Here is a 16345-nt window from a genome sequence, read left to right on the forward strand (position 1 = left end):
TTTTTTTTTATTTAAAAAAATAATAATAATAAAAATCCAGTTAATTTACAGTCGAAAAACAACTTGATGGCTCTTTCACATTTGGATTTAAAAACACCATCACAACAAGTTAGCTGTCATCAAATTGTACAGCATGCGTGTGCTGACCTGGTAGAAGTCGTATGCCTGAAGGACAAAACATTCCAATCAATTGATCAATTCATCAATCAATAGATCTCTCCAGTATGTTCCCAAACAAAGTGGTCTTAACGGTCACAGAGTGGAATCTTGAGACAGAAAGAGGGAAGGAGAACATGGATCAGTATTCTCATGAATTTCTGGTACTCACCGCTATCTTTTCTTCTCCGAAACCTGCAAGCCACAAGAACGCCGGCCACGAGAACGCCGGCCGCGAGAAGGAGCAGAACCATCACAGTTCCTCCAAACACCGAACCGGGCAGCAAATCTGGACACAGCCGTGCTAGTAAGAATTGTGAGATTTGTTGTGACGTGACATCATCGACATCGGTGGTTCTCAAGCTGGGGTGCCAGGGGGTTCGCGAGCTGTAATTTGGTAATCCATAAAAGGTATTTGCCAAAGTTCTTGTACGGTTCTCGCTAGTTGCATTTTTTTTAAAACACTCTCGCTTTCGCCAAACCACTCAAAAAGTTTTGTAATTGCCTATAAATGTCACATGATGGCAGCAAAGCACTTTCTTTCTATTTGACAAGGCTGACAAAATGAGGCTCCTCCCCTTACTTCAAATACAGTGGTTGGTATGTTTAATTTGCTTTAGGATTATGGGCAGGGTCCTTGGAAATATGTCTCCCCTGTAAGGAAGCAAAAAGTTTGAGAAAGTGATGTTGATCAAAGATACCCACCGTTGGTTTTGATCACAGCTTTGTCCAGCGCGGTGACCATCTCGTCCTGGGCGCCGTTGTCAAAATAAAAGACGCACTCGTACTCAGCCCACTCATCCTCCGGAACGGCAGAAACGTTGAGGTACACGCTCTTCTGGAAGGTTCCGTCGTGGTTGGGCAGGATCTCCCCGGCTGCCACGTGGTTTCGGACCTCCTTGCCATCTTTCCTCCAGAACATCTTGGCTGTGTGGTCCGGGTAGAAGCCTGTGGCGTGGCAGCAGACCACCGACCAGGGCATCTTCTGGAGGAGCGCCACCTTGGGGTGCACTGCAGGTGACACAGTGGATTATTTACTTACAGGAAAGTGTGAACAGTACTTTTATAAATTAATTAAAAAAACATAATAATTGAATCCAATTGAAGATCTTTTCACAAGTTCTTGTAGCCCACATTTCAGCCTCCAAGAACACCGATGCAAACTTGACAAAAAGTCATCTTTCTGGTGAGCTTTGTTACGCTAAGACCATGAAAATGAATTTATCCCATTTTGGAATAAGGCTCCAACATGGCAAACCGTGCACTTCACTATTGGGAGACGATCACGACGACATCCATCGCACCTGTTCTGTCCAGGAACTTCCTCGCGTAGACCATGTAGTTGTCGATCCACTGGGCGCAGTCGTTCAGGTAGAAGTGCTTCATGAATTGGATGGTGGCCACCTCGGCGTCCCATCTCACTTTGGTGAGTTCCGCCGCCCGCTGGGGTGCGATCCAGGTCTCCGTGTCCATGTCCAGCAAGATGAAGTCCTCGCCGTTGTAGCCGTAGCGGTTAAAACCGCTCACTGCGCCCGTGCCCTTGTCGACCTCGCAGCCGCTCACCCGCTGGAGGATGTGCACGCCTGCGGGGGAAACACCCGCGCAGTGGTCTTCAGCTGTGGTGTTTCAACACCCGCACTTTTCCCCCAGGTTCTTGACAACTTTTTCCAGCAAAGGGCAACTTGAAAATGTTACAGTTGAACCCCATTTTACCCCAGACATCAACCACACTTTTTTTCCACAGCGTCAACTTCAAGCATAACAGCACACAATCAGAATGAACAATCGAAATGTAAAAGTCGTGGTACCTCCCGTCTGGTTGGAACGGCGCTTCAGGTTGTAAATGTCTGCGTTGAAGTCGCTCTGGTGGGCCCGGCACTGGTCGGCGTACCATTCCAGGTGCTGCCGGTCCTTCTTCAGGTACTCCTGGACCCAGGTCTGCTTGTGCACCGCCACGTTGGTGTGGCTGTCATAGTAGCCCACCGGCTCGTTATTCACCATCACCACACCCATGAACTTGGGCATCTTGGGCACCCCCAAGGTGGCGGTCAGGAAAAAACTGAGGGAGTCCTTCACTGCAGGGTAAATGAGATTAATGGATTGTAAGGACATTCGCAGGAGACATGCATTCCCCCCAATCTACAGGTGTTTTAGTGACTGAATGACTTTAATGACACATTCACACTTATATGGAAGTCTTCAATTAATGAATCTGACGTTTTAACATGTTTTCGAATGGGGGGGGGGGGGGGGGGGGAGAACATGCAAACTCCACTGAACTTTGCTGCAATGCCAAAGGGAAAGTAAATCCTAGCAAAGTTTCTCGAGGACAAACTAAAAGTCGGCAGAATTGAAGCTAGACGAACAAAAAATAAAAAATAAAAACTTTTTTGTTTTTCTTACCTGAGGACGTCATCGGGCTGAGCAGCAGGACGGAGATTAACTTGATCATTTTTAACATTTTTGACCGCTTTCTGTTTAACGTTCTCGTGGAGGGGAAAGTTGTCAAGTTTAACCGGGATGTGCGCCGGAAACGAAAGCGGAAGTTGCGTCGTTTTTCATAAGTGGGCGTGACAAAACCCCGCCCACTGAGCAAATACAAAAGAATGTACAGTATTGGATTTTTTTTTTTATTATTCATTTAGCTCATTAAGTTCACACGACTATATAGTCACGTAGCGATGACAACAACAAAAAAATTCCAGTACAACACAGTACAAAATAAAATACAAAAAATAGAAAGGGAAAAATAGTTTTCATGTGCATCACATTACAGGGAAGTGCAAATAGCCTTTGGGGGGAAAAATAACATTATTATGCTGTTTAATACTAAGTCACAATCAATACATGAAATTAAACAATAAATACTAAACCCAATAAAATGTAAAAAAAAAAAAAAAAAACATTTAAAAATAAAAATCATACTAGGAAAAGAGCATTGACATCATCAATTAATAAATCATCAAACTTTGACTTCTGTTTAACAGCATGCCTTCTGGTCCTGCAGTTCTTTGACAAGCATCTTGGATGTTGTCCAGACCCCAATCCTGGGCTCACTGCTCACAGTCTTGAACGCTGGATTGGGATTGGGGGGGGTGCAAACTCCCCACCCGCTAAAGACGGAAATATGGAATATGCAGAAGTTAATGCAGAGATGAACTCATGTGCAGTATCGAACACAACTAGGTGGACGGTATATAACACTTACCGTTAACAGCCTGGAATTCTGAAAAACAAAAAGACAAAAAAGGATGGTGCACGTTCATGAATGAATGATGAGACAAAAGACAAACAGCTCTGAGGAGACTTTGAACTTTGTTTGTCTTTAATCTTTTCCAGGTCACGGTAACCCCGTAACGTTGTATGGAGGCAACGGGACTGGTTGTTGAAGACGTTTCACCTTTCATCCAAAATGATTCCTCAGTTCTAAATTTCAACCCACCGAAGAACTGAAGAAGCCATGTCGATGAAAAGTGAAACGTCTTCAAGAACCAAAAAAAGAGTCCAGTTGCCCCCCATTCAATGTTTTAGGGACAATTCTATGGTTGCACATTGTTCTCACCGCTTTCAGGCCGCCTTCTCCTGCAATATACCGTTCTTTTCCAGATGCAATATCCCGTGACGGCGACAACCAGAAGGAACAGCAGCGCCACGACAATGCTTCCGATGATTTCAAACTTTGGGGGAGGAACTGAAACCGAACGACAAGATTAGGTTTGTTGGGAATGGGCGGTGCGCAATAATGTTTGATACACGCAAGCCTTGTTTATACCAAGCAATGCAGTCAGTACAGTCACTGCCACTCTGGGGCACCCTTCTGTTGGGTATCAAGTGACAGTTTGGTCAATTTAGTTTTTACCAAAACAAAACGGAGCCATCCTACTCTTTGGCCTCCTTCTGTTAGCGACCAGGTGAAGCGCTAAGGTACTCAAAAGGGGGCAGAGCTCAGCGGCGAAGCAAACGGTGTAAAGTCGACGAATGGAGATGTGCGGGGGAGAAAATTGCGTGTCAAATAAAACAATCAATTCGGTCTTACCCCAGTTGGTTCTGATGGCGTCTTTGTCCAGTTTGATGACCAGCTGCTCTTTGACGCCGTCAAGCTGAAACACACACTCGTACTCGGCCCGCTCGTCGAGCGGCACTGCCGAAACGTTGATGTTCACGCTCGTCTGGAAGGTTCCGTCGTGGTTGGGGAGGATCTCTCCGTGTTCCACGTGCTCGTGGAGCTCCTCGCCGCCTCGCCTCCAGAACAGCATGGCTAGGTCAGGGTAGAAGCCCGTGGCGTGGCAGCAGACCAGCGACGAGGGTGTCTTCTGGAGGAGAGCCATGGAGGGAAGCTCTGCGGGAGAGGTGGGACTATGTCACATCGTCGCATACGTGCAAGTCGGTAAGTAGGTCTCAAGTCTTCACCTTCAAGTTTCAAGCAAGTCCCATGTTACATTTGTTGAGTCCCCACTAAATTTCAAGTCCACTCAAGTCACGACCTCGGTGGCGTCAAGTGCCAAGACCCCGACGTCTAGATCTGGAAGGCTACCTCACCTTTTCTCTGCAGGACACTCTTCCCGTAGTGCATGTACTTCTTCAGCCACTGGGGGCACTTGTGGATGTAGTAGTACTTGTTGTACTCCAGTCTCTCCGTCTCCGCGTCCCAAATAAGCTTGGTGGTGAAGGCCTGCGGGGAAGGCGCCGTCCACGTCAGCGTCTGCAGGTTCAACACAATGAAGTCTTCGCCGTCGTATCCGTACTGGTTGTAGCCCGTCACCTCGCCGCTGTCGTCATCAATTTCGCAGCCGTTCATCCGCTGCAAAACGTGGCTGCCTGCTTGGGAAGTCAGAGCGACGTCACATTTATTCTTTCCGACCGTTTCAATTTGACTGAAGGGTCAAAGAGAACACGGCGCACCTCCGGAGCGGTTCAAACGTCGACTCAAAGCTTCGAGTTTGCTCCTGAAGACATTCTGATTGCCGAAGCACTTGACCTTGTACCAGTCCAGGTGCTGCGGATCGTCCTGGACCAGTTTCTTCATCCAGTCCTGTTTGGGCTCCGCCGACTGGATGTTGCTGTCGCAGTAGCCCACGCGGACGCCGTCCACCTCGGCGGCGCCCACAAACTCGGGGAAGTTTTGCACCCCAGACGTTGCGGTGAGGAAGTACTTCAGGGAATGCCTTGCTGCACGGGTCAAAGTTCGGGGAAATACAAATCCACTTATTAATGTGAACAATGTGTGATAAATATGCAAGGAAATGACACAGTTGCATTTATTTTATTTTTTTTAGGCCAGCTTGTTTAGACCCTTTGATCACATGAACGTAAAGGAAATGTCCGAACATAAAATACATCGAAAAGACAGTATAAAATCATATTTATGCGAGATAAAGGGATAAAATGGGGTGTTCGTAAGTTCATTGATGATTTGTGGTAAATACATTTCATAGTCATGCATATACAAAATATAGAATCACAGAATCATTCATTTACATTTAGCTTTAAAAAAATATATATCCGATTCAAATCAAAATAAACAATAAAAACAAATGAACACTCTAACTTACAACATGCCTTCCCAAACAAGTCTTTATGTTTACTTTGTTTAAGCATTTACGACGCCTTCAACAGCGATGTCGTGTTTTTTTTTTTTTTTTTTTTTTTTTTAAATAGGGTTACAAAAGAATGCCGATGTATGGTAAAAAAATGAAACTGAAACTACATTTTGTGTCTTGTTGCGCAATGGGAGGAGGGGGGGTTGAGATGAAGTATGCAAAATGAGGACAAAAGTGAAGGCGAGCTGACCTGCAGATGTGTCCTCCACACTCCATACGTCCAAAGCTAGCAGCAACGTCAAGATCTTGTTCTTCATCTTGACTAGTCCTCTGGCCGTGACGTCGATGGCGTTGTCTTCAGGGCACTTGGTGGGGGCGGGTTGCTGGGAGGCGACATAAGGAAGTCCAGGAAGTATGTATGTTGATTTGTTTACGCACCGAGCGCTCCCGGTTTACGTCACATATTGAAACCAGAGCCCAACATGAGGTATCACGTGCATCATTTTAACCTAGAGTCGTCGAGAAAGTAATTGAGTATACAGTACCGTTACTCGCGACGTTTACTGCCAATTGCTGCTTATTTTGTCAGCAACCAGCAGGTGACGCTATTGTGCATTTGAAGCCTGGGGAAGTGAAATTGTCGTCCCCTTCTCAACATGTGACTTAAATGTGTCACATCAAATATTAGGGAGCTCATCCCTTTTACAAAATTATGAATGCAATTTCATGTTCTTTCTACTTTCTATATTCTTTTCATTATTGTCTGTTGTTGGCAGTTGTTTGGGTTTTTTTGGTCTTGTTTTTGAAATACCTTTTTTGAAACGCGCAATTTGCATACTGTCAAACAGTATCAGAGCGCAATACAAATTGATTTGGTATACCTTGAATAATGAATTATTATTTCTAATATTACATCATTTTAATTTATTAACTAACTAACATCAAATGACAGGGAACCCACCAACTGTTTGTAAAGGTACAAAATTATCTATAAACTTATTCTTTATTTAGTCTTGAAATTTATTCTGAATGTATTATTATATTTTGTTGGCAGATTTGTTTTGTTTTTTCTTTATTTAAACAAACAATTTACATATTTCGTCAAACAGTAGAAAACACATTACATGAGCACTGCAACATATAATGAAGTGAAAGGATTAAAAAAAATACATCAATCAATACAAATTCATTTCAAATTCATGTGATAGCTTGAATAAATCAACAATAATTTTATATATTAAATACATTTAAACATTTAAATAACTAGATAAATAGAAAAATAAATCCATGTTAAGAAGCTAACTAACTTGCTTAACAAAATATCCGTAAATATTTTATTTCTATTTGTATCTATTCATTATTTCTTATTCTTTTTCAGAGTGTATTGCAGAATACAAGTAACATTAAGTCATTCCAGTTCTTTGAGACAATAACATGCGAGACATTATTATTATTATTTTCTTTTTTTGTGACCAATTAAGAGATGTAAAGTTATAATCTACTTCAAGTGAAAACAATTTTAAGAGAGGAGATAATGAAATTTACATTTATGGATGTGTAACTTTTCTAATAAGATATAAAGATCTTTATTAAAAATATTACATTTACAATAACACCAAAACAGACAGTCATTATTACATAAAATAAAACCAGAGAGGAGCAAACGGGAAATTGTTTCTTATTCTTAATGTTTGCCTCGTTTTTTTTTCTTTCTTTCGCAATATCTTTATTGAAAGTTTGATATGACGTCACAAAGCTTCAACAGGATGTGCCAGCAAATAATCCGCTGGAAAAAATCTCGCGAGACCTGCCACTCCCCCTTCCCCGCCCCACTTTCTCTCCTTGGCAACCCAAGACGCTATAAAAGATGCCCTTGCGTTATATAATCGCCCGGTAATGTCTCAAACGTTTGGAAACACATCCACGTAGCACTTTATGAATCCGAAAAACACGTATGGAGTATTATTTCCAGCAAGGGAGCAGAGAAGGAGACGTCGCGCTTGGAATCGGGATGTCTTCTCGCGGGATTTGGGGGCTTTGAGCGACTGCCACGTCTCGGCTCGCAGCTAGCAAAGCTCCAGGTAGCAAACATCATCCGACGTGGACCTGCGTCAAGTTTCTCCCGACGCACCAAATACAGACAAACGCACACGCAGCCGCTGGACCATCGGCGCTCTCCGGTAGGCATCCTCAAGTTTGTTTGGCCGGTGCTACTTGTGCTGTTAGCATGTGCTCGCTAGCCGCTAAGCCGCCAATCGATGCTGCGTTTTGTTTATTTGTTGTCCGGCTTATGTGGTGTTAAAAGTCAAGCGCTAAATCTGTTTTAATCGGTCACGGCCGCGATGTCAAGCTTAGACAGGCAACTGGAATGTCAAACTTAAAAAACAAAAAACAAAAACAAAAAACTACAATTTGAAGTTGAGCTCAGGACTGAATCGGTAAACTTTTAAGCAGGCAGACGCTTTCCTACTGTTTCCGGTAATGAAAATCAATCAAACCAAAATGTGATGCATCGTGCAATGCAAGACTCTCAATGGGCTCCATTCATCAGATTTTTGTACACAGAGAGCAACTTAATGGTTGTTTAAGATCCAGAATCAGCTCTATTGGTTAAGGAATTTGTCCCTGGAGTTAGTCTCAGCAAGACACTATAGTATAACAAAATATTGTATATATTTAGACAAATAAATATATATATATATATATATTTTACAAAAGCATACCTTACCATTAGTAAAAATTAGGGCCAACGATGTCCATCCATCCATTTTCTGAGCCGCGGGCATGCTGGAGCCTATCCCAGCTGTCATCGGGCAGGAGGCGGGGTACACCCTGAACTGGTTGCCAGCCAATCGCAGGGCACATCGAAACAAACAACCATTCGCACTCACAGTCATGCCTACGGGCAATTTAGAGTCTCCAATTAATGCATGTTTTTGGGATGTGGGAGGAAACCGGAGTGCCCGGAGAAAACCCACGCAGGCACGGGGAGAACATGCAAACTCCACACAGGCGGGGACGGGGATTGAACCCCGCACCTCAGAACTGTGAGGCTGACGCTCTAACCAGTCGGCCACCGTGCCGCCGGGCCAACGATGTATATGTAATAAATATAATGAGGTAATTTTATATTTATGTGGTGGTATCAGTCATAACAGGCCTAAGAAAAACCCTAACTACCACGTGGCCCATGATGGAGGGGGAAAAAAAACAAAACAGCTCCAGAGTGTACATGCATGCACATGTGTGCACAATCTTACATCACAGGAGCAAGAAAAAATGTCACGAAAATGTGGATAGACCGGTTAATTATGTAACTTCTGCCATCTAGTGGAAGATCATTTAATCGTTCTGCCTATCGTCATACATCGCTGGCATAGCTAGAGAAGCAAAGTGACATTATTTGTAGTAAATAAAAAAGTTGGCTAATTTCCCACAGTACACCGCTCATCATACACTAATGTGCCACGGCGGACTGGTTGGGAATCGTTGTTTTAGACGACAAAGTTGATGTCCCCCCCACTTCAGACATTGTACATACCAGAAAGTTTAAGCTCTTGACGGTTGACACAAGGCAGCTGGACAATGTGAGGGGCAAGATGTTTCCTGAAGCTTTCATTCATGTGCTTTTCCAGGTAAATATCATGGGGCATCCACATCTGCTGTTGGTGCCACTGGCCTCCTCTGCGCTACTGCTGCTGCTCGCCTCGCATCTCAGCGACGCTGACAGCCATTCGCACGACCACCATCACGGTCACCATCATGGCCACGCCCAAGGAGATGACCACCATCACCACAGCCACTCGCACGGCCCGGAGGTGAAGATGTATCACGGCGCCAGCAAGTGGAGCGCTGAGGCCAACCTGCCGCCGATGGAGGAGGAGCACCACGGGCACGAGCACTGGCATGGTGATCACCACGGTCATGACCCTGACCACGACCACGGAGACGAGCATGACGATGAGCGCCTGGAAAATGATGACCACGCACACGACAGTGAATGGGGTAATGACCATGACCGTGTGCAAAATGAAAACTACGATCTTACCGGTGATGACTTGCTAAACGATGAGCAAGTGCAAAACGATGACCACTGGCACGCCGATGACCAAGAACAATTTGATGAACAAGACCAGGCTGATGATCACAGTCACACTGATGATCACGGTCATCCCGATGACCAAAGGCACGCCGATGATCACGATCACGGCGATGACCATGTGCACGGCGATTACCAAGAGCAGGCCGATGATCACGGTCACGCCGATGACCACGCGCACGCCGATTACCAAGAGCAACCCGATGATCATAGTCACGCCGATGATCACAGTCACACCGATGACCACGGGCATGCCGATTACCAAGAGCAGGCCGATGATCACGGTCACACCGATGATCACGGGCATGCCGATTACCAAGAGCAGGCCGATGAACAAGTCAATGAACAAGAGCAGGCTGATGATCACGGTCACGCCAATGACTACGCGCACGCCGATGACCAAGAGGAGGCCGATGACCAAGAACAAGCTGATGAACAAGAGCAGGCTGATGATCACGTTCATGCCTATGATCACGGTCACGCCGATGACTACGCGCACGCCGATGGCCAAGAACAGGCCGATGATCACGGTCATGCCGATGACCAAGAGCAGGCCGATGACCAAGAACAGGCCGATGATCACGGTCATGCCGATGACCAAGAGCAGGCCGATGATCACGGTCATGCCGATGATCACGATCACGGCGATGACCAAGAGCAGGCCGATGATCACGGTCAAACTGATGACCACGCGTACACTGATGACCAAGAGCAGGCTGATGATCACGGTCACGCCCACGACAATACACATGCCGTCTGGCATGACAATGACCGTGCCCACAGTGATGACCACAAGCAAACCGATTACCACGAGAATGCCGATGAATATGCGCACGACGCTGATGACCACGGGCACAGCCATTGGCACAACCACGGTCATGCACACAAGCACGAGGATGACCACGGGCACAGCCACGACCACAGCCACACACACGACCACGGTCATGCGCATGACCACCACGGTCATGGTCACGCACCCGGTAGGGCTGTCACTGTGAAATGTTTTTGGAATAGATTATTCTATTGGCTATTCCGTTGATTATTCGCATAATCACATACAAATTTACTTTGCGTTGTTTATTGCAAAATCATTTTTTTCCAATTACTTTTTATGAACCTTTTATTGTTGTTTGTTTCGTATATAGTTTGATTAAACAAAACCAAATAAACAATAAATCAATATCGCACGAGGGAGTGATATTGAACTCACCAGCTTTTTGAAACTGAGAGCTACTATCAATGTGAGGGATGGGCTGCTAGTTTGAGATAAACGTCTGAGGCTGCGTCAGGTTCAACTACATGTCAATTACGGGTTTTTCATACTATGGCTGCAAATAATTATTTTTGTAACAGATTAAACTGACTTATTATTTTTTGCATTAATTGATAATGATTCAGTTACTGGTTGGGCCCGTAACATGTCAGAAAATAAGAGAAAAATGTTGATCATTGTTAATTTTTGCACCTCTAGCTCCCGGAGAAATGAAGAGTGGCGCAGAGAAGCGGGACTTGATGGAGCTGTGGATGCAGGTTAGAACCCAAAACAATTTTCCGTCTTTTCCGCAAAACAACGCCTAACTCCCTAGCTTCCCTTCCTTCCCTCAGGCCATCGGCGCCACGCTGCTAATCAGCGCCGCGCCGTTCCTCATCCTCTTCCTCATCCCGGTTCAGTCCAACAGCGACCAGCACAGGAACCTGCTTAAGGTGCTGCTGAGCTTTGCGTCGGGTGGCCTGCTGGGCGACGCCTTCCTCCACCTCATACCGCACGCTTTGGGTACGTCGTGCGGCAAGAAGATCAGACGGAGAAAATCAAAATGATAATAATTGTCGCCTGAATCGTGTCGTATAAAAAACAAGGTACGAGAAAATAAGATGTGTCATCATCCTTCAATAATCATAAGCAATATTTGAGGGAATTGACACTTTTATTGGAAGGGCCCGGTCCCTAACACTGTTAATATCGTCTTTGATGACAATTTTTTTTTTTACGCAGTAGCCTGGGGTCCCCTCTCCTTGAGCCGTCACCTTATCGTGGTGGAGGGGTTTGTGTGTCCCAATGATCCTAGGAGCTAAGTTGTCTGGGGCTTCACGTCCCTGGTAGGGTCACCCATGGCAAACAGGTCCTAGGTGAGGGACCAGACAAAGCACGGCTCCCAAAACCACTATGAAGAATACATTAAATGGATCAAGCCCGGAGGCGGGTCACCGGGGGCCCTCTCTGGAGCCAGGCCTGGAGGTGGGGCTCCAAGGCGAGCGCTTGGTGGCCGGGCCTGCACCCATGGGGCCCGGCCGGGCACAGCCCAAAAGGGTAACGTGGGCCCCCCTTCCCACGAGCTCACCACCTGTGGGGGGGGGCCATAGGGGTCGGGTGCTGTGTGAACTGGGCGGTGGCCGTAGGCGGGGACGATTCCCGGCTACAGAAGGCTCTAGGGACGTGGAATGTCACCTCTGGCAGGGAAGGAGCCCGATCTGGTGTGTGAGGTTGAGCAGTTCAATTCTGGTCCACCATCCGGCGCCTCAGGAGGGGGAAGCAGTGCGCCATCAACACTGTGTATAGTGGGGATGGGGCGCTGCTGATCGGTGGGGAGAATACTTCGAAGACCTCCGCAATTCCACCGACACAGAGTCTGGGTTCTCTGAGGCGGGCTCTGCTATCTCTGGGGTTGAGGTCACCGAGGTGGTTAAAAAGCTCCTCGGTGGCAAAGCCCCGGGGGTGGATGAGATTCGCCCGGAGTTCCCAAAGGCTCTGGATGTTGTAGGGCTGTCCTGGTTAACACGCCTCTGCAACATCGCGTGGACATCGGGGACAGCGCCTCTGGATTGGCAGACTGGGGTGGTGGCTCGGGCATCTGTTGAGGATGCCTCCTGGACGCCTCCCTGGTGAGGGGTTCTGGGCACGTCCCACCGGGAAGAGACCCCGGGGACGCCCTGGGACACGCCGGAAAGACTACGTCTATCGGCTTGCCTGGGAACGCCTCGGGATCCCCTCGGAAGAGCTAGAGGAAGTGGCTGGGGAGAGGGAAGTCTGGGCTTCCCTGCTGATGGATGGAATCCAAACTTCCCACCGCACGCTTAGCAGTAATTCGGCAACGACACAGACGGCATGTGAAGGAAACGTTTGAAGCTGACCTTCTGCTTCTGCCCACCAAGCAGAGCCGCACTCCCACCACGACGGCGCCGCCGCACACGCTGCTCAGGAGTCGCACGGACACTCGCACGGTACGCGCACGCTCAAACCTTAAAAAAATAAAAAAATAAAAATAAATCACATGAATCGACTCATCAGATTTTATGACTTGAGATTTGCTAATCTAAGATTTATGAAAGACTCGACTTTTGACTTTCATAACTTTTCTTGAACGTAGCATGAGCTTCACCCAAATATAACACCTTTAGCGTAATAACGTCATTTGTCCGACATTTTAAAATCCAAGTGCATGTATGTTTAACAATGTTGCTCCCCATTTCTCTTGTATGTAGCTTGTAACACAAGGTATTTGTTATGTGGTGTCTCCGCCTGAACACTAGGGGCACTACAGTATGTAAAAGGAGTACACAGGAGACAAAAAGAACTTAGAGCCTGGGTGATATGCAAGTAGAAATACAAATGCTGTGTTACCTCTGGGTAGAAACTACGAAATTAATCGAGTAAGAATGCTTCTTGAGATTACCTCATAGGAAGAAAAAATAATAAAAAATAGGAATGTGTTATTGCAGCCAACTAACACAAGTGTGTAATACATGTTGTGACTGAGTAAGATAGTAAGACTTGACTCAACTTGCTTGACTTTGCCACAGTAAACTTGAAACTTGACTTATAACTTGCGCATACGTGACTTCTCGCTTCCCACAGGCGGTGCCCACGATCACATGATGTCAGTGGGCCTGTGGGTGCTGGGTGGCATCGTCGCCTTTCTGATTGTGGAGAAGTTTGTGCGTTTGCTGAAGGGGGGCCACTCGCACGGACACTCGCACGGTAAGATGGACGCCGAGAAATCATTCTCACTTCCTGCTGAGCTCACTTGCCGCCCTTTTTAGGTGTTGCTAAGGAGAAGGACAGCGACGGAGAGGAAAAGAAGGCACCAAAGAAGAAGAAGGTGGAAAAGAGTGTTGGTGAGTATAAACATTTTTTAAAAGCTGCTCCTAGAGCAGGGCAATTAATCAATTTTATTTCTGCTAAGAAACAGACATAAGTAGAATTAGTTTCAACTTGATTCACTGCCATTGACGGCTTTAGAAGTCAAATATACGTTAACTGGGAAGGCTGGCAAGTGAATGAGTTAATGCTTGGGGGGGGGGGGGGGGGGCTGTTTCAAAGTTGGTTTGGAATCAGGAGAACTAAAGAAAGTCCCAGAAGCAGGAAAAAAAGAAAACATTGTTTAAAATTGTCCTTTTTCTATTAGGGAAGAAAATTGAAGAAAATCGTAATTTTTTTTTTGTGTTGCTGCGGCAGACATCAAGGTGTCCGGCTACCTCAACCTGGCGGCCGACTTCACCCACAATTTCACGGACGGCCTGGCCATCGGCGCGTCCTTCCTGGTGGGTCCCGCGGTGGGCGCCATCACCACCCTCACCATCCTGCTGCACGAGGTGCCGCACGAGATCGGAGACTTTGCCATCCTGGTCCAGTCCGGCTGCACCAAGAGGAAGGTGGGCCATTAAAATGTCTGCAAATTATTCAGTAATCCAAGTGAAACCACAAAAAAACAAAACCAAGCGTTCAGTCGCCTTTTCCACTTTAGTGGATTCCCGTTGTTAACTTCCTGTTTCCCATCAGGCCATGTGTCTGCAACTGCTCACCGCCGTGGGAGCCCTGGCCGGCACCGCCTGCTCGCTGCTGGCCGAAGGCGTGGGTGCGGCGGCCACCGCTTGGATCCTGCCCTTCACGGCGGGCGGCTTCGTTTACATCGCCACGGTGACGGTCCTCCCGGAGCTTCTGTCCGGCCGCTCCAGTTTCGGCCAGTCTCTGATGGAGATTCTGGCCATGCTGTTCGGCGTCGGCATGATGGTTCTGATCGCAGAGTACGAGTGAAAAAAAAGAAGCTTGAAATAATGTCTTTTAGTTGTGGTTTTCTCCTTTCTTCACCTTTTTATTTGTATGTGGGACAAACGGTGTCTTTATTTTGTGGGGTTGCTGTAGCAGCATCCTTTTTTTGTTTTCCAGAGGGGAAATGAGCTGATGGACACGTCAGGAGAGGACTTACACTTTAACGCACACATTGTTTTTGTACAAAATACCTGCTTGGTTGGAAGCACACGTGGATGGAATATTCACAAATGTGAAGCCTCAGACATGACATGAGGAAAAATATTTTTAAAGTTGTGGCCACAATATAGATATGCACTAAATGCTCATTTGTGGCTATAAATTTAGGTAAAAGTGTGCACACAAAATATTAGTTCTGAACCACGAAATGCTAAAATACCTCAAAATACTACTCTGGAATCACGACTATCCAGGATTATGTATTTTGTGCACACATACCTAATTTGTGACCACAAATTTTTATTTTTATTTTTTGTGCAATCCAGTGTGGACACTTATTATTTTTTTAATCCCCCCCCCCCCCCCCCCCCCCCCCCCCCCGTCATGCCCGGGGCTCCATACTAAAGTGTCAAAAGTGAGTTGAGTGCAGGCGAGCAGAGACGGTTTGATTGTTAGCGACTGTGCAATCTGTAGACTACAACAGGATTGTACACAACTGTGAACAACAATAAAGGCTGATAACGTTTCTGACTTTTTTTCTGCCATGATTGTAAACATCACAACGCAATGACCCAGGAGTGGCAATTGTGCAAGTGTTCACTGAGTCATCCCTCCTGCATGAAATATGAAGGCAGACCTCGACAATTGAAATTTTGATTTGTGCCAAATAGGGCTTAGGAACGTGTCTGCCAACCAATGCTGAAACATGCTTGGAAGTCGGCCATAGTAGTAAAGACCATCAAGAGATATACTAATTTCATGGCAGTTTAAATCAAATGCAATCTGAGCAAGATTTCTTAAACTCGGAATGGGGAAAAAAATATTTTTATTAATAAAGAAAAAAATATATTAAATAAACAAAATCATTGAATTTAAAGGCTAACCCTTAATGATTGGTGTTAAAACCTTTCTCGCATTATAACTTTGAACAACTGACAAAAGAAATTTGTGTAACTCCGCATTAATCTTAGCCCGACTTAAATTCTGCAACAGCATTGTTGATGGAACTCAAATGGTGGCGGCTTACACACTTTTTGCATAACGGTAAAGACAAAACACCTTCATGACAACCATGTGAGTTGCCAAGTTTCCATGTGTTGCCCTTTCAACGCTGCATAAATGGTGAGATCCTTCAGAACCTCAAAAACACTCAACTACAATTACAACTTCATTAAATGTAAAATATATATTTATTGTAATATATAACAGCATATATATATATATATATTAATATATTTCCAAAAGTCTTTTGTCTTCATTTCATGTGAATGTAATATAATGCCTCAAGGACTTCAGAACCCCAAATACTGGCATCAACCACGTCGACACAGTTGAAAGGGTCGA

At 45.8% G+C, this 16345-nt stretch overlaps 3 protein-coding genes across 10 annotated transcripts; 1 reads left to right on the forward strand and 2 right to left on the reverse strand.

The window, feature by feature from the left end:
* Positions 1 to 2715, reverse strand: LOC133471272 (major histocompatibility complex class I-related gene protein-like). Of its 3 annotated transcripts, XM_061760696.1 has the most exons (6): positions 2560 to 2715; positions 1965 to 2231; positions 1461 to 1739; positions 862 to 1167; positions 329 to 445; positions 1 to 165 (listed from the first exon to the last, which is right to left on the reverse strand). In XM_061760696.1, exons 1-6 carry the CDS (start codon positions 2615 to 2617, stop codon positions 110 to 112), a joined length of 1083 nt encoding a protein of 360 aa, XP_061616680.1. In that variant the 5' UTR covers positions 2618 to 2715; the 3' UTR covers positions 1 to 109. The 3 variants fall into 3 exon arrangements, with proteins under 3 accessions (XP_061616680.1, XP_061616679.1, XP_061616681.1); XM_061760695.1 differs by having other exon boundaries at positions 26 to 445; XM_061760697.1 differs by lacking the exon at positions 329 to 445 and having other exon boundaries at positions 27 to 266.
* A 50-nt stretch (positions 2716 to 2765) lies between these two features.
* Positions 2766 to 8682, reverse strand: LOC133471280 (major histocompatibility complex class I-related gene protein-like). 3 transcript variants are annotated; one of them, XM_061760710.1, is made up of 8 exons: positions 8425 to 8682; positions 5947 to 6079; positions 5059 to 5325; positions 4696 to 4977; positions 4193 to 4495; positions 3719 to 3847; positions 3365 to 3382; positions 2766 to 3269 (listed from the first exon to the last, which is right to left on the reverse strand). In XM_061760710.1, the coding sequence occupies exons 1-8, from the start codon at positions 8425 to 8427 to the stop codon at positions 3217 to 3219; spliced, it is 1188 nt and encodes a 395-aa protein (XP_061616694.1). In that variant the 5' UTR covers positions 8428 to 8682; the 3' UTR covers positions 2766 to 3216. The 3 variants fall into 3 exon arrangements, with proteins under 3 accessions (XP_061616694.1, XP_061616695.1, XP_061616697.1); XM_061760711.1 differs by having other exon boundaries at positions 4696 to 4974; positions 8425 to 8680; XM_061760713.1 differs by lacking the exon at positions 8425 to 8682 and having other exon boundaries at positions 5947 to 6251.
* Positions 7242 to 15532, forward strand: slc39a7 (solute carrier family 39 member 7). 4 transcript variants are annotated; one of them, XM_061760623.1, is made up of 9 exons: positions 7242 to 7876; positions 9332 to 10775; positions 11267 to 11325; positions 11401 to 11569; positions 12946 to 13014; positions 13649 to 13758; positions 13833 to 13908; positions 14249 to 14445; positions 14573 to 15532. In XM_061760623.1, exons 2-9 carry the CDS (start codon positions 9341 to 9343, stop codon positions 14825 to 14827), a joined length of 2370 nt encoding a protein of 789 aa, XP_061616607.1. In that variant the 5' UTR covers positions 7242 to 7876; positions 9332 to 9340; the 3' UTR covers positions 14828 to 15532. The 4 variants fall into 4 exon arrangements, with proteins under 4 accessions (XP_061616607.1, XP_061616605.1, XP_061616606.1 ...); XM_061760621.1 differs by having other exon boundaries at positions 7262 to 7876; positions 13649 to 13771; positions 13834 to 13908; XM_061760622.1 differs by having other exon boundaries at positions 7292 to 7876; positions 12949 to 13014; positions 13649 to 13771; positions 13834 to 13908.
* Positions 15533 to 16345: the final 813 nt, after the last annotated feature.

This window comes from Phyllopteryx taeniolatus, chromosome 21 (assembly GCF_024500385.1).
Source record: "Phyllopteryx taeniolatus isolate TA_2022b chromosome 21, UOR_Ptae_1.2, whole genome shotgun sequence".
NCBI classification, from domain to species: domain Eukaryota; kingdom Metazoa; phylum Chordata; class Actinopteri; order Syngnathiformes; family Syngnathidae; genus Phyllopteryx; species Phyllopteryx taeniolatus.